Consider the following 25,636-nt stretch of genomic DNA (forward strand, 5'->3'; position numbering starts at 1 on the left):
GTCCAGTAGGCTGCAACATATCAATCCATACGTGCACACACGTTCTTGGCCCTAATCCTCACTGCGTGTGTGTGTGTGTGTATGTGTGTGTGCATTTGTGTGTGTGCAGGCGCGCAGATCATGCGAGGAAGAGGAAAAATGCTGCATCGAACAAAAGCTGCCCAGTGCGTTTGAACTGCTCCATTAAAACAATCTTTGTTTTTGATAGAGAGAGTGGAAAAAGAGACAGAGCGATCTGACTGAACGCAGACCGTTTGTCAGATCCAAGATGGAGGTTCTGTGTGTGTGTGTGTGTGTGTGTGTGTGTGTGTGTGTGTGTGTGTGTGTGTGTGTGTGTGTGTGTGTGTGTGTGTGTGTGTGTGTGTGTGTGTGTGTGTGTGTGTGTGTGTGTGTGTGTGTGTGTGTGTGTGTGTGTGTGTGTGTGTGTGTGGTTTGCGCCCGTTCTTCAAATCCTGTTTCTCATTATTGTGCGAGCCTGAAGCATTCAGGGGAAGACTGACTGAGCCAGTGCAACTCTGCCTCCGCCCAGGGGCCCCCAGGAACCACAGGGGGTCCACACTTTGATGGAGGCCTGAGCATCATTAGAACAGATAGCAGCACAGGGTCAGAAACACACTGCTACCACCGCAGAGCTGCTACATCTGTTAGCACCACTCACACACACCAGGAACAAAGACAGGGATGTTTAGATAGAGGTAGAGAGACAGACAGACAGACAGACAGACAGACAGACACATACATACATACATAGTATGTATGTATGTATGTATGTATGTATGTATGTATGTATGTATGTATGTATGTATGTATGTATGTATGTATGTATGTATATATATATATTTACTACATACATACATACACGTACACGTACACGTACACGTACACGTACACGTACACGTACACAATTTCTCAACGGGGGCGGCACAGCCCCCCAGGGGTCATACAGAGAAGTTCGGGGGGTGCTGGAAGCAATATTTTTGGGGGTGCTGAGCTGCTCTTGGGGTGTGTGGTGTGCAGTTTAATATATTCAACTGCACATTTTCTTCATTTCATCCTAGACTTTTTTTCCCATTAACTATGCAGTCAAATGAGGCATGGTTTCTGAATTGTATGTAGTTGCACGTTTTTTATTGGGATGATGATGGAAGATTGGCTAGATTTAGAAGTGTTGAATGGGGTTTGTATAGCCTAAGGGTGCATCATATCTGGCAAAGGCTATACTGAAGCCTAATTTATACTCCGTTGTATGGCACTAGTGTTGCTTGCTGAAAAGAACACATCTACAAGCCAGCAATGGAAATTTGTCACAATGCGACGTGTTGTTGGCATGTAGATGTGACCTCTGTGACTGGTCATTGTGTCTCCATGGAACTGATCATAAGCCAGGTTTCTGTGTCAATGTCTGTGTCAATGTGTCACTGTGCATTCCTGTGGGTGGGGTTTCCAGTCACAGCAATGAGCAGTGACTATAGTCACAGTACTCAGCCGTCACTAACTAGTCAGCAATCACTGACCCAGCCACACCCTGGAAAAAGCAGTGACAGCCTGCAGTAGTGAGTGAGGTGAATGGTGTTCACTCCACACAGGAGCTGCTGCAGGTCTGCTGTACCAACATAGTCACTTACATTTTGAACTTAACAACTTTGATGCTTTATTGCAGTGGTTCCCAACGTTTTTAGCTCAAGACCCAAGAGAAATAGACGTTTGCCCGCGACCCAAACTAGTGAAAATAGCAGATCTGCAAGCTCACATAGATCTGCTATTTTTTTAGGAAATACTTTTGAAAAATGTTGGAATCGTTTGTAATTGATGAAAAGTTGTGACTTTTTAGTATAAATATTTTGAAATATATATATATTTTTTTCTATTTAGGAAAAGAAAAAAAGGGGATATTTACTCACAACCCATAACCGCGACCCAAACATATATGCTCAAACTAAAACATTTTTTTTCCTACACTGGTTGCTGGTTGCAATTCATAACACTGACTTGAGATCAGATTGTTGAATTGGTCAGTGAACATGAGGTTGTAATGTTATGTTTGAAACGTTTGCCTTGTTTGTGGTTTTGTTGTTGAGCTGTTTTGTTGAGTTTGGTTATCATGTTACATGTTATCTTGCAAGGCATTCATAATGGCCTTTGTATACAGGCCAGGTTTCATGTGTGAAGATGATCATGACGATGGCGAGCTAACCTTAACCTGCATAAGTGATTCGAATTCTCTGCAATACTGTCTCTCGAGTGTTGCCATCAGTATAATTTCCCTCCATATTCACGTCTTACCTTCTGAATGCAGTAACTAGTCCAGTTAGCAATATACTTATATCCAGTAAGCACATGCTACAATGATAATACTGGTCTTTGTGGCTCCATATCATAGTCAGTATCTTGTGACATGACATTGACCACCATGATACTGACCATCAGTGCTGTGGGAGGGGTCTTATATGACAGGGCCTGACATCCATACACAATTCTACTTATCGTAACAGACCTTTTCTCTCTCTCTGGGAAGTAGGCTAATACTAGCATAATAATCACATACTAACAGTCCAGTTTAATGTGAAATCTGATATTTGGAGATGTTTTATGTAAGCAACACAATACACAAAAACAATTAAGCTTACGTTTCAATTGGGTGTGGGGAGCGGTGTTGGCTAGGGGCCACTGGCCCTAAAAAGAAGTTTGAGAAACACTGCTGTAGACATACAAACATTAATTCATACATACATTCACAAGGGCACAATGCGTGTCAGGACGACAGGCTGCCATTTTGAAGGGCTTTTCAATAATTCAATAGGGCGTCCGCCAAAATGACGGGGGTTAAAACGAGGACTCTTAAGAGCAGTGAGATTGGGATATATAGCTGTGGGTTAACAGAAAGCAGAAATTAATTATGTAACCCATTGCAGTTCGCTTCGAAAGTTCACTGTTCATGAAAAAAATTAATGTGAGCTAGCGCTTCCTTTATGGGCATAATAAAAATTATACTGTTGTACTTAAATTTTTTAATAAAGTGACGGAGAACATTTAGGGAGACTGGCATATGTTAATAAGAGTGCGAGAAGCGGGCTGTCCAAACAGCGCTGGGGAGGAGCGGTGCTGCTCTAAAGCATTCCCGGTCCTCAAAGGTCAACCATATTTTTATAATAGCAGCCCTATGGCCAACTCTAAATCTGTCTGCGGAATATGGAGCCCACCCAATGAGAGGTGCAGATGATAAAGTCTAGTACCTGTGCGAAACGCCATTATAACACACTCTTTATGGCTGGGGACTGCGATCCTTTTTTATTTTCTATATGCCGGTTATAAGTACGATCCTAAGCGAGGCAACCTGGAATGCCATCTGCGTTGTTTGTCCCCCTCTCTCTCTCTCTCTCTCTCTCTCTCTCTCTCTCTCTGTGCACGTATGTGTATATGTGCATGCCTGTGCATGTACAGTAAACTGTGTGTGTGTGTGTGTGTGTGTGTGTGTGTGTGTGTGTGTGTGTGTGTGTGTGTGTGTGTGTGTGTCTCTGTCTCCTGAGTGTTGACGCTGGGGCTGCGGTGGTCTCTGAAGGCCTGTCTATGTTCCTTGGCTATGATAAGACCCCGTCTCTGACACGATCCCGCTCTGTTAAGGTCAAGCCCTACAGAATGTCAGAGATGATGACACGCACTGAGAGGTTTCATCTAATCCTTCCATTTCCCCTCTTTTTCCTCCAATCTCTCTTTCTCTCTCTTTCTCCCCGTCCGTCTCAACTCCCCCTCTGTCTCTATCCAACTCACTCACAAGGCAAGACACACGTAGCATCTTTCACCTGTGTGTGTGTGTGTGTGTGTGTGTGTGTGTGTGTGTGTGTGTGTGTGTGTGTGTGTGTGTGTGTGTGTGTGTGTGTGTGTGTGTGTGTGCTTGTGTGTGTGCGCGCAAATGTGCGCGTGTGTTCGTAAATAGCTTCGAGCCTTCAAGCCGTACAGACATGGTCTAACGGCAATGCCAAAGACCTGTGTCTGTCTGTAGCCAGAGTGTGTGTGTGTGTGTGTGTGTGTGTGTGTGTGTGTGTGTGTGTGTCAAGAGTGAACCCAGGCCTTACAGCTAACCTTCCAACCTTGTTCACTTCAATCCGTTTCATTCATCTATAAAAGACTATATATCTGATCCTTTTCCGTTCCGTCTATCTCGTCTCACACTTGGATTGATCTGAATCTACAAAGTGGATCCCCTCTTTTCGTCTCTCGCCCTCACAAAGAGCGCCGCCTCGCTCACCTGGTCTCGCTTACATTTAGGGATACAGAATATTATGTAAAAGCAAATATGATTCTGTTTAGTTCCTAAACGGCGTCAAAATGAATTCAATTAAGCTGCCATGGAAAAGAATGTTATTTACACTTTATGAGATTACCTGGACTTAATTTCCTGGGGTTTTAAATAATTGACAAACAGCATGTGCGTGCCTAACTAAGCCTCATATTATGCGCACAGTTGAACATGTCATCGGTTAATCTTAATGCTTTTTTCCTCCTACATTTCTCCTCGTCTTTGCCTCCTTTCTCTCTCTCGCTCTGCCGCACCATAGTTAACACTTATTAAATTAGCAGTCATCTGGTGATCAAACAACAACCCTTTTCAATCTAGCCGGGCTGAGTGACGGCGGACGTCTCAACAGCATCTGCTCAGACGCCTATTTTGGTGGGTATAAAAGCAACACAAAGACTGCTAATCACCATAAAGCTTTAACCACTTAAGCCCTATATGCTTCACCGTATATAAAATGTTGATCTACAAGCCTCGCAACGCCTAAAGCAATGCAAAGAATAAACACAAATATTTTTGAAATTCTTTGCCTATAATGACATAGAGATACCGGATTGAAATTGGTTAAAAAAAATAAGAAGAAAAAGTGAAACGAAACTCTTCATAATTTATTTATTTTAATTCATGTTTTCCTGTTTTTTTTTATTGTTATTTAGCGAGAAAACAACCCAGGTCTTCAAGATGCTAGTCTTCCCCCCGTACTCGCTGGAGCTGCCTGTCATATCTCCTCTCACCTCTGTGGATTGGGCCTGGAGAACAGCACAGGAACAGGCAGAGATGGAGACGGGATGAGAAGCAAGGAGGAGAGAAGGGGGGTAAAATGGAGGATTATATAAAGAAGAAGCAGCACTTGACGGTAACTGGTTGAGATTAGCGCCTTAGGGGTACAGCGGTGGCTGTGATTGTGATACCGCGCCCCTAGCTAAACGCTGAAGGCCGCCTTTGCCTAAAGGAGTCTGCCTTCACCCACAGGCAGTCACACAGATTGTTTTCTTACACCAACCCCCCCTCCCACCCCCTCCTCCTCTCCTCTCACGCGCCTCCATCGTTTCTTCCTCCCTCCTCTCCTCTCTCTCTCTCTCTCCCCCCTCCTTCCCTCCCTCACTACCCCCACCCCACAGACACCTGTCATCTTCAATGTCAAAACTCCACACAGAGAGGAAAGAGACAATGCAAAGAATAAACAAAAAGAAACATGTTTTTTTAACCCATTGAGACCTGAAGCCGATTCTACATGTCTCCTAAATCCCAACAGTTTTCTGAAAAACGCTTGTTTCTATATCAGTGGTGCTCAATCTTTTTCATGTCAAGGACCCCCAAAATTATATGTATTTGTCCGTGGACCCCCATCAAAATATTTTGTTCCAGGGACCCCCAGAAGCAACGATTTGAGTTAAAAATGTTTGCTTTAAAAATATATTATGTTCAAAGATTTGCACACATTTTCATGATTTTTCAAAAATAGAAGATCTACAAGCTCGTAGCGCGGCACTCGGTGCCGCGCTATGAGCTTGTAGATCTGCTATTTTTGAATAGCCTAAAAGTGTAAAATAATGCTTTTTAGCTCAAATCTAAAAATGACACAGTTCCAGGTATTAATGGGTTAAGGGCGTACACCGCATACAGATTTGCACGGCAAGGCCTGTATTCCAACAGCAGCAGCAGAAGCAGCTGAAGCAGCAGCAGCAGCAGGCAGCCCCCCCCCCCCAAACGGAATGCGGTCGACGTTCAGTGGACTATGTGTAATTACATTCTTTATATGTAAATGAAGAAATAATAGATGGCTCTTGTCTCTTCCTATATCTTCTCAAAACTGTGCGTTTGCCCATACAGAGCAGAAGTATACGGTTACTCGAAGCGAAAGTGCAAGAAGAAGAATGTCCCTGTATTTCAGAGATTGTTGTTATAATGTAAGTGTAAGTCCGGGGTTGTCTGGGCTGGCAGTGAGTGCTGCCAGGAAGCGGTGTTGGAGCCCATGGGGGGCAGAGGACACAGCAGAGAGTAATGGCTGCTACATGCCATCAGACTCACAGCGAACACCTCCATGTTTCACCTGCTCTGTTGTTTTTTTTGCTCTCCATTTTAATTCTCTCCGTTTGTTTGTTTGTTTGTCGACCTTGCCGTGTCAGGTGACCTTCTTACACCCAGGACAAAAAAAACAAACTAAAACTAAAACAATGAAGAAAAAAAAAACAGGACCCTGACATTTCTGTTGCTCTCTGAAAGAGGAATAAAAAAATAAAAAAAACACCCCACAACAACAATGTAACAGCAGAGACGAAATGTCCCCCCCCCCCCCACCTCCTCCAGACAAATTTACTCAAAAATAAGTGTGTCTTCAACGTCCGCGGCTGTCCGGGTCCTGGCCGCCATTGCCAAGTAAGTGTCACGGTGTCGTGACAACTTCAGCGACTGCGGTGCGATATGTGACCCTCGGCCGGACGGAGGGGGGGTTCGTCCCCCACAACCACCCTGGATTCTGACAGATGTCATATACCTCCTCCACGGGCACCTTCTGTTTCCTGTTCACCTTTCTCCATCCTGCAGCGTTAGGGCTCCTGTCTCTGCAGCGTCAAAACCCTGCCTCTCTGCGCTCCCACACACACACACACACACACACACACACACACACACACACACACACACACACACACACACACACACACACACACACACACACACACACACACACACGCGCGCGCGCGCGCGCACGCACGCACGCACGCACGCACGCACGCACGCACGCACGCACGCACGCACACACACACATGCATGCATGCATGCATGCATGCACGCATGCACGCTCGCATACGCACCCACACACACACAAAGAAAGATAGAGAGGGGTGGGGGTCTACACTAATAGTACAAGGGACATAAGGGAAGACCTTGGTTCCTTGGTTGAGGAGAGAGGCTCCTTGACATCGTTGATGACAAGGACCAGTGTGTAGCATATGTGCTTTATACTGTATTGCTAATACTGGACTAGTTACTGCATTCAGAAGGTAAGACGTGAAAATGGAGGGAAATTATACTCGACACTCGAGAGACATCGTTGATTTGTTTGTTCGCAGTCCATATGTTAATCCCTTTATGTTGAATAACTCGCCTGGTAAATGCAATATTGGGCCATTTCTGGCAGTGTATATTGCCACGTTTATTTCCTGTTTCCTGTAATTTACCAAAAGGATTTTGTGTGAGGACAGCTGGTATTTTAGTCTTAGCCCACCACACTCAAAACCTGTGTGCACAGAGCTTCCCCATCATCCTTCAGACCACAGTTTGACAGAGACACTTCAGCGAAATGAGATTCTGCCTCGTTACATTGTCTTATACGGTTACATCAAAAGTGTCATCAGCCCACTCTATGAATAACAAGTCTAACAAACCAAAAGCCTTATGATATTAGATTTCCATAAACCTTTTGCTGGCGGCCTCCTAGGGATTGTGTATCATATACTCAAAACGCTCCGCTAGATGGAAATATGCAGTCTAAATCTGATCATGGCGAAGATAATGTTCACTTCTCGCTCCAGAATCCCAGACTTGGGGTGGAAAATGGAGGGATTCCATGACTAACCCATCAATCACAGTGACGCTGTGCTGGAGTGATGGATATTCTAATTTCCCTTTTATATACAGGTGCACGGGATGGATGGATGACGATTAATGGACGGACAAGGCTGTTTTCTTCACAACAAGGGGGGAGAAAAGTAAGCCGTGGCACAGCGCGGAGGGCAAACCGGCGAGCTGAATACTCGTGTTTTGAAAGCAATACCTTGGTGCTTAGGCCTCGATTTCCCCCCGTAAACAAGTGAAGATGAGGCATACATCCTGGGGTGACAAAGGTGTTGCTAACACAACAATTGTCTTCCGTCTTCGGGGACCTGCAGTACGACAGATTCTGCAGTCACTTCATGACAGCCCTCGACACCCTTGCCTCACTTAATTTTCACACAACCTGTTTCTCGCTTTCTGTCATTGCTATCACCTCCATAATTATTCTTTAACTTTCATCCCCACCTAAGACTGCTTATAGTATACCTTGATAGAAAAAGGGGGAAAAAAAGAATCGCCACCCTCCTCAGGCCAACTCTTCATACAATGTTGATGTAACACACCATGCTATCTGTCAAACTTCTCAGTTGAAGTCATGCCAAACACCTCCTTTTGATGAAAGAAAGCCTCTGAAATATCTCTGCTCCAGGCTTGTATCTCCGAGGAGGATCTCTGCGCAGCGATCTGTGAAGCCTCGTTTCAAGCACAACTTCTATCTTTTACCCGTTAAGCTTTTCGTGCAAACACACTCTCATCTCTCTCACCATTTATCCATATCCCTGCCTTCCTTCATTCCTCCATTTATTCACAAAGCACCGTCGTGGAGGTTAAACTGTTTCTCTAGACTAATTGGCCAACGTCAGTGCTGACACATAGGTAAACAAACAAAAGTGGAAAAATGAAACTAAATGTGAGCTCATTAAACTGATGAGGAGCGGGGGAAACATTTAAAAAGTAGGGACACAGGACCGTTTAGAAATAAATTCCTGCCTGTTGTTTTCTACTGTCAACGTCATACTCGGCTCTCTGCTGGGGATGGTAACAGATTGCCTTTTGTGGGACTTTATCCTTGAAGGCGTCCACGGAACGGACATCAGCCGCAAAGTATATCCCCTCGGTGCCTTCCACTCTTCCCTTTTACCGTTGACATTGAACACGCGGCATTCGTAAACCGACGCCCCGAGATTTTTCACCGCCGCGTGTGATGCTCCAACATGAGATCTCTCTTCCCCTTCTGTCCTTCTGCCTCTCCCTCTATTCTCACTTTATCTCTCCCTCTCCATCCCTCCCTCCCTGTCCATAGCTGTCCTCCCGGCCATCTGTCATGTGATGTTTATGGGGCCTTTTGCTTTTGTGTCCTGATGACCACTGTCACAGGGAGCTTCCCATTACCGATGCGCCCTGATGAACGATGTCGCCCAGACGCATCGCTGACACCCCGGTGTCCTTGGCCGCAGAGGCGCTCCCTCGCTCGCTAGCCGCGGGCCGGTAAAGAATGGGGACAGGTGGACCTGCGGGAGCCGACTGAGGACCTGTCCGTCATCTTCCCCCCGACAGGAGGCTCATATTTCCCGCATCCCTCCACCGCCGCCGCCACCATTACTACATTTGCACTATCTTCACCCAATACGGTGTACCACCCCATCCCCCCACCCACCGCCCACCCCCTTTCTCCACCTCCCCTGCCCCCTATGCAGCCAATAGGAACGCGCCGCTGGTCAGCACGGCGATGGCAGTGATGATGTCATTAATCCCGGTGTGGTGAGTAGTGCCCTTGCCTTTCACCTGCACATAGATCTACATCTCAACAGACACAGGCAAAGGACCCCAGCCCAGCCCCTCCTCCAGAGGCCATGGTGGCTGGGGGCTCAAGGGTTAATGTATGTAGCATAATATGATGTATGTGGGTTGAGTGTGATTTTATCTCTATAATACAAATGCTGGCACTTGTTTTATTTTCTTCTTTTTTTCCCTCCTCCCCATAATACTGTAATGTTTACAGATGGGAGAGCAAACTGCAATCAAATTGCATCATATCGGCGCACCATGCTGCCACACATTCGGAGCAGGCGGGATTAAAAACCAAAAGACCTCCACGGTATAATAGCTGGGGTTCATAAGAAAGCAAACAAAGAATACGAGAAACAAAACAAAACAGTGTCAACATTTCATATCACTCCTCTTGCACAGTGTAACGTAACGCGAACAATCTGTTGAACAAAATAAAAATCTCATTTAATCAGCGAGGCCTCTCCTGCGGTGACACCCCTCCCTCCCTCCCTCCCTCCCTCCCTCTCCTCTCTCTCCCCCTCTCTCTCTCTCTTCCTGTGAATGTCTTCACTGGGCAGTGGAGGTGCTGATGATGAATTCTTAAGCAGATCACACTGATAATTGTATTTCATAACTGTCAGTTGTACGAAGGCTGTCCGTGGAGGATGCCAGTGTGCCGGTGCAGCTATTTGTGTCGCACACACACACACACACACACACACACACACACACACACACACACACACACACAAACACCTCCACCCCCTCCCCTCCCCTGTCTCCCCCTGTCTCCCACCACCCACCACCCCTCACACCCCCAATCACCGGGGATGTGCTTACTGTCTCCCAGCCCGAATTACTCAATCAGGAGGACACGTTTATGGATGACACCTTTATTACAATTAATCAGGGGAACTTGATTAAGAAAGTTATTCCTCCCCTTCATTGAGACTGCACAAGTGGCACCGCTGCATATTGTAATTTATGTCCCACTGAGTTCTCATGCCACTGACAGACAGACAGGCGGACAGATTGCCAGCCACACAGAGACACCCACGTGCAGATGTGAGTGTGTGCGTGCGTGCGAGTGTGTATGTGTGTGTCTGTCTGCACCACCCACACACTTGGGTGTGTGCGCGCATACTTGCACAGGCACAATTGCAGGCATGCACGCACGCGCGCACACGCGCACTCATTCTCCCCTACTAAACAAATGTCACAAAGCTAGTGTCACAAAGAGTTTAACAAATGACTTTAGTTGGCCATAGAAAGTGCTTGTGAAAAGAACCTTGAAAACTTCATTTGTTTCTATTCCTGTGTGCTCCTCCCTTTCACACACACGCACACACACGCACGCACGCACGCACGCGCATGCACGCACACACACACACACACACACACACACACACACACACACACACACACACACACACGCATGCGCATTCGCACATGCACACACACACATACGTATATGTACTGTACTGTATGTATATACATATGTGTGTGTGTGTGTGTGTGTGTGTGTGTGTGTGTGTGTGTGTGTGTATATATACACACACACACGCGCACGCACGCACGCACGCACGCACACACGCGCACACACACACACACACACACACACACACACACACACACACACACACACACACACACACACACACACACTACTGGATAAAGCCATTTCTTTTACCTTTACTCACAGTTCTGGGGTCTGCTGTGGCTAATTAGTTGAGTGGGGTTTTAGGTTTTTCATAATTAGGGGGGAGGTTGGAATGACGGGGGCTCAGGGACTTGGGGTGTTCAGAGGGTCTGACTGACTCGCACACACAGAGAGAGACCGGACTGTCTGGATCCTTGGCAGAACCAGCCAGGCAGGCAGGTACAGGCACTGTCCCTTAGGTGCCTGAAGGTAAGAATGCCATCCCACACTATGAGGGTGATGTCTTTGTTAACTGCCACATGTGCCAGCTAGGGGACTGTGTGGAAGAAGGAAAAGGAAAAAAAAAAGACGCTATAGTAAAAGGAGACTGTTTGAGGGACTTGGCATCCGTGAATGTTAACACGATACAATGAAAACATGGGCTGTAGTGTGTTGCCATCTTGGTTCCTGGAAATGGACTAGACAGGGTACTACTGAAGTTACTATTTTTAAGAAGATACATTGTCTTTTGGAATACTAAAGCGCCGCATTGCTGTCAGTATATTCATCTTCCGAGGTACAGTAACTAAGGACTAATAGTAACGCATACAAGATCAAAGACATTTATAATTTGTGTACGTATGCACTGCGACTGCATAATAATAATGATCAAATGATGACACATTTATTTGCTTAGCGCTTTTCTTCACAGTGCTTTGCACAGTTACATACTACAATGAAATCGTAAGATATCGCAGGTAACACCAATAAAAAGAACAATAACGTTGGACTTGCATGAACGTTAGTCTAATGTTCCCCCATCTTCAATATCTCATGCATGCCTCCCACTCTCCCAGATTGCTGCAATACGTCACAGGTTAGCGGCTCGCTTCCGAGCGGCAATACAATCCAATTAAATAAAGAGTGTTGTTGTCTCACCAGGTTGCTGTGTTCTCTAATTGGGGCTGTGACTGCTCACTAATCAGGAGAGGTACAGGTGGGCCCTGGAGGATACACAGACAAGGCCTCTCCTGTTAATTGAAGAGAGACACACGTATCGGCAGACCTGGCCTCTTCCCTCAGCATTATAGCGCATGTAGTAGTAGGCCTGTTTGAGGATGCTAAATGCAACTGAACGTCCAGCCGCTCTCACCCCGTTCACCTTTCGTGTGGCTGACATGTGAAAGCATGCTCTCGTAATTGTAACGCTCGAGTGAACACCGTCTTTTCATTTCAGAAGGTGATCACAGTTGCTCAATAACGGCTGGTGGATGTTTCCAATGTGCTAATTGTTGCTACTAAACTCTAGAGCCCGACCGATGCCAGATTTTTGCCGATCCCAATTTTGGAGTTTTAGACCACCGATTTAACCATGTTTTCACATCATATTTTGTCAAAAACTGCTGAATTGTCCAATCAATTAGAACATTTTGATTTGATTAAAGTTTCTATTTGAGACCAATTAAAGATCATTTATTTTATTAAACCAGTTAAGCCCTATTAAAATAATTTAAAAAATATATCTATGTATCTACAAACTTGTTGGCCTATTTTTTGAAAATGTTTGAAACTTTTGAACATTTTCACCCATAATGACTGAAATAGGGACGCCAATAGGGACGATATATTGGCTCTACTAAACTCAATGCATTAGCTGTTGGAGATATTCCCTCATACATTTGCACAGAAAACTATTTTGTAATGTGAAGTCGGCCACCACTGCAATGGGTTTCGTCAATCTGGGATCTCAGTGTCTCACGCCTCACAAACTTCAAATGGGGAGCAGGGACTATTTGAGGCAGAGGAGATGTTCTGTACTGTGCTGTCAACTGGGATAAAAATATATGGCCAATTATATTCTTAATCTTGAGTATTTTATTAGTTAATTGAAAAATAATGCGTTTACATACTGCATACATATATAATGCGTTTACATATACTGCAGTTGCACACCAACTGCAGTATTTGTCAAAAATGTTCCTTTCATTTATTTATTAGCCTAAATGAGGACTAATGTGGCAGACGTATGCAATTAATTAACACCACTGTTCTGACTACTGAGGCAGAATTCTATCAGGATAAAAATTGGACAAAATATTTTCTCGCAACCACCATTTAAGTACCATCATCGTTGTTCCAAGTGAGGACATCGAGTACTGTTGTACTTTATTTACTGCACACAGTAATATCCTCAGCATTAATGTATCCATTTGTAACTCCAGGAGTATGTACAAATGTAACCAAATGGACCCATAAGGGTCCAGAGTTAAATTAAGTGTGTTTCCTTGCCCCGGTGTGTTTTTCTGATATCCGACGCAATCTGGCGAAGATAGCAGCTTTGCATGCTGGGGTCACACCTGTAACGTATTTCACACTGGGCTATTTTTTGAGTGGCCACCTGGATGAGGCATTATCATGTTCACAGTGCATGAACGCCGTAGCCCTCCCTCCCAGACGGGAACAGGTGTTTGTTTTAACATACATTACAGTACATGAATACAACACGGACCATTTTAACATTTTATTATTATGACTGACCTTTATTTAGAGTGTAGGTTGCCTGAGCACAGCAACACCCAGTCCCTAAACATGCATGTGTTTTTGTTTTTTGGTGTGGGAGGAACCCCATGCGAACACACAGGGAGGGAGAACACAGAAAGACCCCTGCCCAGATGGGTTTGAACCTTGGACTGCCTTGCTGTTTACGAGCCACTGTGCCACAGATGTCGTCGTTCAAGAAAAGGTGAATTCCTCTTCCCCTTTAACTTTAAAACAATTAAAGAGCAAGCCATATAAATATTTTGGTGTCCCCACCCTTTCATCCAAATACGGTATTTGTGTAAACAAGGGAGAAACACCTTTTATCTAAGTGTCATGACAATGTTTTCCTTTGTGATGTGGTAAGTAGCAACAGTCATTTGACTAACATTCCTGGGGCCTAAGTGGCGCATTCCCCCCCTCTGTCTCCAAAAGAAATTAAAAACATAAAAAAGGAAATGAAAAAGAATAGTGTCAAAGGGCATTGCACAGCACATTTAGTACGAGTGGTTTTCTGCTTGTTGGGAGGAAAACTAATGGTATTTTCAAGCCCAAGTTCTGGTTAGCTGGACTAATTTTTTTTATTATGTGCAGCTTGGGGCATGTGAATGGAAAGATTGATTATGTGAATGCCGTTTCTGTCAGCCACAAACAGGCAATGAAATACCAAGCACACCTGGAGCGGCACTCACTTTTGACAAGTGCACACCAACGTTAAGGCCTATTAGAAAAACAATGAAGTCTATCATAAAATATTTATGGGTATATAAAGTGCTTGAGAGTGCTACAAGCAATCATATGAATGCATATTGACTAAAATAATTTCCAAAAACGGGACCCATAAGAGAAAATAAAGCTTTGACAAAGGTATATGCATACTTCAAAACTGTACTTGTATAAAATAAACTCATACTGTAGTGGTGAATGTGTGTGTGTGCGTGTGTCAGAGTGAGAGACATTTCTAATACTTTGCGTAATAACTGAAAATACAGAATAATTATGATTTTTATTATTATATTTTTAGATCTTCCACAAGGCAGGATATAAATTCAGGCAGAAACAAGTAACCTTCAGTCACTGAAACGATTGTCTCGAGCTTTTGTTTTCCTGCTGACATTCATCTTACAAAAAATAAAGGTCAAAAAGACACATTCAGAATTATCTCATCAACTAGCAGCATTGCAAAAATACTATTTCAAGTTCTGATGTAGGCAAAGATTTCACATCCACAGTAGTCATTTTAACGTAGTGATGATCACAGTAATGAACGGTTGCAATCATTCTATTACGATATATGCACAGAGGTGACTCGCTCAGCGGCAAAGCGAAAGCAGCGTTAGTCTGTCTGGTACGGTACGTCACAGCTTGCTGTGATTAACGGAGGCTGGTGCCGCCACCTCCACCACCACCTTCCCCACGTTCTTCCCAGCATACATGTAGTCCACGGCCCTGAAGACTGACTCCAGGCCTACGAACCTCCCCTCCGGTGCCGAGTCCCCATAGTCCACCTCGCACGTCAGCTTCCTCTTTGCTAACATCTGTATCATACTAGCCAGAGCCTCCCCATAGTCAGCGAGGTAGTGGGGCAGAAAGAAGCCCCGAACACTGGCTGACTTCTGGAGCAGCTTGACCGGTAGCGTACCACCCCCCCGGATCGGCTGGATCCCCGACGCACTCTGATACCCAGAGATGAAACCGATCACGATCAGCCTGCCCTTTTTGGCCAAACAGTTGACCGCCAGGTCGAAGATGCTGCCTCCTATCGACTCGTAGACCACGTCCACGCCTTGTGGGTACTCGCTCCGCAGCGTCTGGCCCAGGTCCTCGGAGGTATAGTTGATGGGCCTGTCACAGCCGATGCTCTTCAGGAAGCCGGCCTTCTCGTCGGTGGAGCAGGTCCCGACCACGTGGCAGCCGGCCCGCTTGGCAAACTGCACGGCGAACTGTCCCGTTCCCCCGGCGGCCGCGGTGACCAGAACAGTCTCGCCTTTGGCCAGGTCGCCGAGACGTTTCATGGCGATGTAGGCCGTGGCGCCGCTGACCAGCAGGGTTAGGAACTCGGGTTTCACCGAGGGAACTGGCACACTTGCCTTGCTTGGCACCACCGTGTACTCCGCAAAGGCCCCGCCGTGGAAGTAGGCCACCGTGTCCCCGACGGTGTACTGGGAGCTGGCACTGAGGCCAAGGCCAACTACCTCACCTATGCCCTCGAAACCGGTATCAAATGGGGGCTTCACCGTCGGGTCGTACCGGCCTGCAGAGTAGTTTATGTCAGAGGCGTTGATTCCGACAAAACTGCAATGAGAACACAGATGAAATACACTGGGTCAATAAAGAAATATATATAAGAAAACACACACACACACACACACACACACACACACACACACACACACAATATACAGTATGCACCGTATAGTTATCTATAAATAATATTGTGTGCGTACACACACACACACACACACACACACACACACACACACACACACACACACAATATTCATGGTACCATAGTATATTAACGTATTTCTTTTTTTTTTTACGTAATGAAGCAACAAGAAATATATCACACAATCAATAAAACAAACTCAAATTCCCTATTCACTGCCACGTCCCTGAAGGTCAACATTTGAGACTCCTTCACTAGAAACATGTGTGACCACGGGGTGCAAGCACACAGGTTTGTTTTGGCAATGATTCCCTGTTTCTCCTGAAGAAAACGCTCCTCCACTGACAGGCAAAGGCTTGTATCACAAAACACATTGCATGATGTCATGATTCATTGTCTTCAGAGACTTGCAGAACAAACTGCATTTTTAAAATCTTGGGATTGTTGTTTCTTGCCTCAACATGAAAATAGTTGTTTACATCTCCCGTTGATAACACAGAGGGGAGGAAGGGAAAAAAACACCTCCCATGTGGGATATGAAGGTATAAATAAATAATTCACTCTCTTTTACAGCAGAATGCATGCTTGTTTCGTGGTGTACGTCCCACCTGTAAATTGAGCACTGATAATGCCAATATACTCTAGCTGAGTTGCAAACTTTGGGTCAAATTATTGTAACAGGTTTTGATTTGACTGTTCGTGGATTCAATTTCCATACGCAAAACTATTATCAACACCAGTGTTATGTGAGTCTACACACACACACACACACACAGAAATACTGAAGAACAGTTGGAGTCAATTGAATGGGGGAAAAAAAGTTGTTAATCATTTTTACAGTTCGCGTAGAAAACAGTCTTGGTCAGACGTAATGGTAATTACAGTCATTCGTACAAAGAAAACAATTTGTCCACACATAAATTCAATTATATCTGTAATTCTTAACACAGGAGAGGGGACTCGTCTTACATGTACACATAATGTAGCTATATCACCATTACAGTTTTTCTCAAAACTATAATATATACTGCGGTCCTATCATTAAAACCTAATACATCTCAGTAGAGAAGAAAAGCGTGATTGAAGTTTTCAGTGGTGGTTGTGTTATTATTGTATAGGAGACTGCGTTCCACTAAAGAAATGTTGCATTAGTTCCTAAAGGTCACCGGGTCATCTTGCTTTATGGGGAGCAGTGGCTATGAAGATTATGCAAGGTTTACTGTCATGGGTATATGTGCTATTTAAAAATGCTACAAGAACGGTTAATTTAGCCCTAACTACTTAGGCTGTCAGTGCCATGAGAAACGGCCCGTTATAAAAAAGAATTGATGACATTTCCATGTCCGATGTCCCATGTGTAGGTTATGCATTTGTTGACATATTTATGTGGCTTGATTAAAATGTGTTGTGCAATATAAATAACATAAATTTTGACCAAGTGTAAGGGTGGGATACATGCAAGAGCCTGTCATGTAGGAATTTATCTTGAATAATTGCTGTTTCAATGACAACCAAGATGACAGTTTCAATGATGGTGTGGGTCAGAACTATTACAGATGCAAGAGTACGAACGCTACACAAGCATTAGTTTATATCATGTATGTAGAAATACAATATATAAACAAACAGGGATTGGCTACAGATTGTGACCACAGCCCACCACAGGTCATCAAGGCTTGTTTTCAAGGTCTAAGGTCAACATCATTCCTTGTCCCCGTATTCTTTCTCATTACGAAACGCTTTAGATGAGCAAATTCTGTTTTCTTTAGGAACCGTATAATTTCAATTATAATGCAAAATATAAAAACAGTTACATTTTAAAAGTTATAGATATTATAATGTGATTGCCAACTGGTCCAAACTAAAAACTGCTTCTTTAGGTGTTAAAAATAGGTTTGATTCTTATTGCTCGTTTTATTAGCATACCGGTATCACATTTTCATATGCAATACTGGTGCATGCTTTGCAAGACCAAGGGGTTTGGGTCAGAGGTGTCCGTTCACATGCATGTCATGCATAATACACTGTGTTACGCTCGTTTTGGTCTGATAATACATTTAATTTGCAGCACACAGTAAAAATCCTCAGTGTTAAATGTACTCATTTGTACACTCTCATAGTAACTTAACACTCAGGGTTTTACAGTCAAATCTGAGTAGCTATTCTAATGTGAATTGGTGTATGAACCTATTTAACAAAAGAGACAATGTGGCACAGATTAACTACACGGCTTTAAGCTGTGGTGGGTGATATGGATGATGATCAGGGGTCATCGCCATGCTGCTGGCTTGTGGTGGACGTTTTTGTCAAAATTCCGTTTTTGCCACGGACATACAAAATGAGTGGACAATAATATTACTAGAAACACATAAAGAGCTAACCCTGAATGACCATAACAGGTCTGTAACTCTGAGAGTGTACAAATGGAACCAAATGGACCGTAACCTTCTTTAAACATATTTGTCAATGTATGTCTATATGTCACTATGTAAATTATTTTGGAGTATTTGCTCTTTATGTAAAAATGGAACCAAATGGACCCTTACGGGTCCATTTGGTTCCATTTGTACACTCTCAGAGTTAAGGGGGTCCTTGCACATAAAACATTTGAGAACCTCTAGTACTAGTGGACTCCTAATATGCCGTGTAGTGTCATAGTAAATCAGTGTCATACATATTCGGAAGAAAACCTGGAGACTTAACATTCAGTAATTGGGTCTTATGGTCAAAATAAGCAAACATTATAAATGATGTGTAAAAAAAGAACATCAAAAAATGTGCCACGGACAAGGCCAAGTCTTTGCCACGGACACATCGTGTCTGCGTATGGACATATTGATGACCCCCTGATGATGATGATCATTCTGCAGCAGTAATATACGCCATGCAAAGCTGCATCTCTCCATCTCTGCTCGCTGTATTCGTGCCAGTCTGATCTGTGCTGTAATGTACCCCCCCCACCCCCCCCACCCATGACTTTCTGTTTGCAGTGTATTCGTGCCAGTCTGTTATGTGCTGTATGTAGTCTATGTACCCCCCCCGCCCCCCCCCCATGACTTTCTGTTTGCAGCGTATTCGAGCCAGTCTGTTCTGTACCCCCCCAATGACTTTCTGTTTGTAGTGTATATTCGTGCCAGTCTGGTCTGTTCTGTGCTGTAATGTACCCCCCCCCCCCCCCCCCCAAATGACTCCCTGTTTGCAGTGTATATTCGTGCCAGTCCGTTCCGTGCTGTATGTTTGTGCCCCCCCCCCCCCCCCCCCCCCCCCCCCCCCAATGACTCCCTGTTTGCAGGTTGGTGACGTAAGGAGACAGAGATGCCGAGATGGATTGATAGACAAACGTAGGGGCGGAACTTGGAATACAGTAGTAGGCTATTCCTCACGTATCATTATTATTATGCCATCTTGTGATGATGATGATGAGGATGATGATCGCAGGTGTTGTCACACCGTAGGATATATGGTTAGATCGGGGTAAGTGGAACCTTTTTCTTTCTTAAAACAACTTCTTAACACTATTACAACAGATCCACATCAAGGAGAAAGGTGTTAGATATCTTCATGACACGCCATAAGAGTCCAAAGTATCCTACGCAGGCGCGTAAAGGAAAAAAGGAGAACGGTAACCGCTCTCCTTTTTTTTTGTCGCCGCGCCTGCGTACTTTATGGATATTGTAGCCAATTTCTACGCCTTTCCCAAAAAAAAAAAAACTTACCGATTTTTGACCAGCAAGTCCCCGTCGCCAGGCGTCGGGACCGAGACCGTCTGCACTTGGGCGGCTGCTCTGAAGTCCTGACTAAGCTTGGTGACGACGAGCTTTTTCATGGTGCTGGGTATGGAGGATCCCTTGAAATCCATGAAGTGCGCCTGGTATGACAGATCTATAATGGAGCGCCGCGGCGCGACCGAGTGAACTGATCCACCACCACCACCAGTACAAAGTGCGTCGGTTGTTCCTCTGCTGCGCCCCCCGCCGAGGACCACCGCAAACGCCCTCCTACTATTCGTGGCCAACAACAACAGCGAGCTGGACATTATGTAGAGCACACGATGTGACAAAGTTCACGGGCAATCTGATGATGTTGTGCATTTACAACTGCAATAATAATAATAAAGATCTACTGTGATCGCTAGCCCTGTGCTTGCTATCCTCTTCGTGCATGCGTTTCTAGGGCCATGCACGCCAACAATAATGCAGTTAAAATTGTAATTTGGATCGTCAGTGGCGCAGAGAGATCTAGACCTATAAGAATTAAATAACGACCTTAGAATCGGGCTATTTGGTATTAAAATGTTGCACGGTTGTTGCAACCTTGTAGCCACAGTGTAGCTAGAGGAGACTTGTCGTTGGAGTCCCTCCCCTTCCTTCCCGGACACGACACTCACTTCGAATACCAAAACGCTCGCCCCAAAACACAGTCACCCCCGGGGCAATTCGTGCGATATTCACCTGGTATTCCTAAACGTAACCTCAGTAAACTATGTCTAAAAACTGAACCTTATTCCTAAACGTAACCTCAGTACAACTATGTGTAACCCTAAACTTATTTCTAACCTTATCCTTAGTAAAACAAATACAAGAATAGGCTACACAAGAACCGCTGGTCCGCGAACAAAAAATGGGGGTGAGCGTGTTTTGGGGCGAGTCTTCCCGTTACCGACACTCACTTCCTAGTAAGGTGAAACAAATCAATCCTCATCTCTATTATATTATCCTCAACCCAGTGTAAACTCCCCCAATAAAACACCAAAAAACACCCCGATCAGCAACAACAGCCCTGCAGTGTAGACTAGTCTGGTCAAAAAGCGTGGAATATATGTACACAAAAATAATCCAAGCACGTGTTTTAGCTTCAGACGTAAAAAAAAAAAAAAAAAAAAAAAAATGCTTTTCCAGTTGGATACAGTGTTGCCAAAACATGAGAGGTTGGGAATGACTACACCTGCAGCCCTGTAGCAAAAACTGCAACCAAAACATGTGTGGTGGTGTCTTTAATAATGCACTATTTTGAGTGCCAGCTGCTTTAGTACAAATCAATCTGCAGGGTGTAGTGTATGTATTATATGCACAGCCATAATGTCCACTAATTAATTATATTGTCATGCATCTTTTAAACATCAGATTTCTCAGTTATGAAGCGATCAATCTTTTATAAAACATAAATGACAGACACGTTGTCACATGTACAACAAAAATCGGCGAGGACAAATATTTCAAAGTTGTTGTAATAACCTGGGCATTTACTAGTTAGTTATTGTTTATACCGTGCGATAAAGTTTGCCATGACTTGATTTATCAATAGGCCTTTATATATTTTCAAAAGAGGGAATTTATTTGACATCGTCGCACACTGTGGCTCCTTTTGTCAGTCGTTTGGGGTTTTAAGCACTGAGAGGAAAAACAAGACAATTAAAAAGATTGACAGGTAGGCTCTATACTGTCAGGGTGACGCTCGTACTGGAGGGGAGGAGTAAAATGGAGCAGGAAAAGCCACTCGATGCGTCTGTCTATCAGTTGAGACTGTCTGAAACGATCCACTGGATCAACTGCGTTGGTTCAACCAACGGGGCTTCTATTTTTTATATATTCCGGAGCACCAGCAGACGAGACCTCGGCTTCACTCCCTGGAGTTTACAGAAGAGAAATTAGTTCATGTCGATCTCTTCTCGAGGGTGGATCGGATGCCTGCATCTTGTTTGTTTCTCTTTAGTAAAGCAGGCGCCCCCACCAACCACATCAACCACCCGCATTATAATGTCTGGATGAGATGAGATGAGATGAGCGGCGGCCGACAGTGAAAAGAAAGAATTTCCAACGACTCTTAAAAAAAAAAAAAAAAAAAAAAAAAACGTAAGTAGATTTTTTTTTTTTCCCCAAAAAAACCGCCCGACCGACTCACCGGGGTCGGGAAGAGAAAAGTATCCGCTTGTCGGTGAGCCTTGATCGGATCCGCGGGGGCTGAGGAGGTGGCGTGGTGACGGACTGACATTAAAACCCATCTAACGCCTGTCTTATTTTCTACCCCGTTTTCTCTCTCTCTCGTTTCAGATCTAGTGGCTACACAAGGAGAACAAACCACCGCGGCGGCACACGGGGATTACACATCAAAGGTTCTCGGCTCCTCAACACTGGACTTATTTGTTTTGTTACGATCTGAGTTTATTTATTTTGGTGCGAAGGTGAAACAAAGTAGCACCGTGAGATAGTGATTTTTCTCTCTCTCTCCCCCCACCCACCCCTCCTCCGATGGCAGCAGGGGAGTGACTGAAACTTGGCTTCGAGGTTCTGTTCTAGCCTCTGTTTTTTTCCTGCCATAAAGAGAGAGAGATGACGAAAGATGATCTTTGATAGACATGTTGTCAGGAACTGGCGAGATTCTTCTTTCATCTTTTTAATAAGCGAAAATCGCTTTTTTTCTGGCCCCATAACAAGGACAATATCTGTACTGTAACACAGCTTCAGGTGTGGTGTGTGGACTCGGGATTTTGCTGAAATTCCCACAATTTATAAGTGAAAAGAAAAAGAAAAGACAGGAAAAAAGACAGGCCAGAATAATAATAATCATTAAAAACGAAAGATCTGTCAGTTCTGCTCCGAGATCAGAAACCACGGGATGATTTTTCTTCTCCACTAGATTGACTTCTTCTTGTCATTCCTGCATGAGAAGCACCACCGTGGAGAGTGACGGTCAGTATGCCGAGGAGAAAGCAGCAAGACCCGCGACGATCAGCAGGTATACCCTCGTCATATGCCTCCTTCACCCACCATTTATTCCCCACTATGCAGGCAGATACAGTGGACTTGTTTATTTAGATCAAGTGCATGGTGGTTCTCAACCCTTTTCAGCCCGTGACCCCCCAAAATAATCATATATTTGAACTGGGGACCCCCCAAAATAATCATATTTTGAACTGGGGACCCCCCTAAATAATCATATTTGAACTGACAAGCACTTGGATTGTAGGAGTTCAGACATTCAATTTTCTTTGACTCGGTTCCACAGATAAATATTGTGAAAACAGCAGATCTACAAGCTCACAACGCCCGCGCTGTGAGGCGTTGTGAGCTTGTAGATCTGGTATTTTCACATTTTTTGCCTCTTTCTTATATTATTTGACAATTTTGGACAATGTTTGACCAGTTCTTATAGTATATAGTTTGATTACTTTTGATGCAGTAAAATGCTCTTTTTATTTTCTTTCTTTCCTTCCTTCTTTTTTTTTTAGAGTATTAAAAAGGTCCTTAAATTGTCACTTCACTGTCATCTGGGGGTACCCCCCAAAATCATGTGGGGACCCCCCTGGGTTTATTATGGTTTGCAACTTGGTTGGGTTGACCCGTTATGTTTTTTAGGCGTTTAGCACCACTGCGCATAGACAAAGCTTATTCAATGATGCCACTGTAAGATTTTCTTCTCACTTGCATGGAAAAGTTCTCTTAGACTGGTTGAATAAGCTAAATTGCATGTTATGGGGGGATAAAAGAGTCCTTTTGAGGTCCAAGAGTGAGTAATGATGAATAATTGACTCAGAAAGAGGGGAAGAAAAACTGGTGAGAGCCGGTTTTCTTTCTTTCTGTTTTATTAGAGGATTGCCATCCTTGATTTGATGCGTGATTGATCGCCTGTCATGTGGCAGCCTTTGATCTATTCATCCCTGATAAACATCAATAAATCTCTCCGTGGAGACATGCATGCTTCTGACAGATTTAACCAGTCAAAGGACAACTAACCCCTGTTGACTCTACTAGGAATAAAAATTAAAAAAAGTTTAGAATTTTAGGGAAAAATATGTAATTCTTGATTTTAGGGGGAAATACAAAAGGCAGGTTAAGGGCTTGAATTTATTGAACAGAAAACAAAACAAAAAAGCCCTAAATCACTCCTTTTTGTAAAGTTACATGTTTCACCACTTACCTTCCCCTCTTAAGGTATTTGTTTTTTAATTAACTTCCTATCCAAGTTTTCCCCCCACATTCTTCCCGCATTTTACTCTGCCAATGAAATCTATATCCACACCTGCAGGGAAGTGCAATATTTACAATGTGACCAACTGATAAAACCAGATGTTGGCGCTGGGCAGAAGTCAGACGAGGTTGACGTGTAGTGATTTGGATTTCGACTCCATTCTCTCGTCTCCCCTCAGCCCTTTAAACAAAATGTAAATGAGTGACAGGGGTTTCTACCTCTGTGCTAATGAGGCCCAGCCTTTGAAGTTGGGCATTAACAACTGGAGTGAACAAAAGACAGTTATAGAATTTTAAAGAGATTCTGAAATATGAGGTGCAAAGCGGACCGAACAGGAGGGCCAGGCACACAAGACTTTGAACTCTGCAGGTTTATCATTTTAAGTAGGGAGCCAGTGATGAGCTGTGTGGGATGGCTGTGCTGCTGAACATTCAACCAGTGCTCTGTCTCTCTCTTTTCTGTGTGTGTGTGTGTGTGTGTGTGTGTGTGTGTGTGTGTGTGTGTGTGTGTGTGTGTGTGTGTGTGTGTGTGTGTGTGTGTGTGTGTGTGTGTGTGTGTGTGTGTGTGTGTGTCTTTTTCTCTTTCTACCACAGAGAGCTCACATGATTCTGGCACACAGTGGGAAGAAAGGCTTAGTCTTAGATATGGTGCTGCTCTTTCTCTCTGTGACTATCATCTCGCGATTTTGGTACAAAATCACATGGTGTAAAAGGCAGAACCAAGTCAGGACTGTAGGGACCTGACTCGAGTAATGTTTCCTCTTTCTCGTGGTAGATGTGAGCATTAACACATGGCATCACCTTGGCCCCCCCCACCGCCCTCTCCTCCACAACACATGCACACACACACACACACACACACACACACACACACACACATACACGCACACGCACACACACACACACACGCACACGCACACACACACACACACGCACACGCACACGCACACGCACACACACGGGCACGTGCGCGCACACACACACACACACACACACACATATGCACGCACACTCCATTGCCTGACAACAGGCTGATGGTCTACTGGGAACGGTTACTGACCTGTGTCTTCCCCTTTGTACCGCTGCTCAGAGAGGAAATTGCTCATGGTGGGAGTAAGCATGGAAATAGGGGGGCTCAGAGAATCCAAAACTCCCAACAGTATACTGGAGTTGTCTTGCAACGTTTCATGGTGCCATTTTTTTCCTTTTCTTTTGTCCTGGGCGAATATTAACCGCTTGGACCCTAGCGTCCCTGTTGCCCTGGGGCAAGAATTCAGTGGAAATAGCAGATCTACTAACTCGCAACGCATTACGGTTGTGATGAGTTGTGAGCTTGAAGATTTGCTGTTTTTGGCGAAGGTATTAAGTGTAGAGCGAAAACAGGAGGGGGCCTAGTAGGGAGTCTGGTCAACTAAGTATACGTTTAGGTGATTTAAGTTTCTTTTTTTTTTTTTTTCACTTCAGAGTATTTGAGTTGTGTT

At 44.4% G+C, this 25,636-nt stretch overlaps 2 protein-coding genes across 3 annotated transcripts in view; one reads left to right on the forward strand and one right to left on the reverse strand.

The window, feature by feature from the left end:
* Window positions 1–14,791: 14,791 nt before the first annotated feature.
* Window positions 14,792–21,492, reverse strand: LOC311042730 (prostaglandin reductase 3-like). The gene is made up of 2 exons (XM_084053682.1): window positions 19,905–21,492; window positions 14,792–16,094 (listed from the first exon to the last, which is right to left on the reverse strand). Exons 1-2 carry the CDS (start codon window positions 20,222–20,224, stop codon window positions 15,158–15,160), a joined length of 1,257 nt encoding a protein of 418 aa, XP_083909808.1. The 5' UTR covers window positions 20,225–21,492; the 3' UTR covers window positions 14,792–15,157.
* Window positions 21,493–21,635: 143 nt separating this feature from the next.
* The window catches only part of LOC311042729 (teashirt homolog 1-like), a 44,712-nt gene continuing 40,711 nt past the window's right edge, over window positions 21,636–25,636 (forward strand). Inside the window, exons 1-2 of one of the 2 annotated variants that reach the window (XM_084053680.1) lie at window positions 21,636–22,044; window positions 22,245–22,923. In XM_084053680.1, coding sequence (XP_083909806.1) covers window positions 22,884–22,923 — 40 coding nt within the window. In that variant the 5' untranslated portion in view covers window positions 21,636–22,044; window positions 22,245–22,883. The remainder of the gene's footprint in view (window positions 22,045–22,244; window positions 22,924–25,636) is intronic. The other variant, XM_084053681.1, reaches the window with a different exon arrangement.

Source organism: Gymnoscopelus microlampas, assembly GCF_963454915.1.
Source record: "Gymnoscopelus microlampas genome assembly, chromosome: 3".
Lineage (NCBI taxonomy): Eukaryota > Metazoa > Chordata > Actinopteri > Myctophiformes > Myctophidae > Gymnoscopelus > Gymnoscopelus microlampas.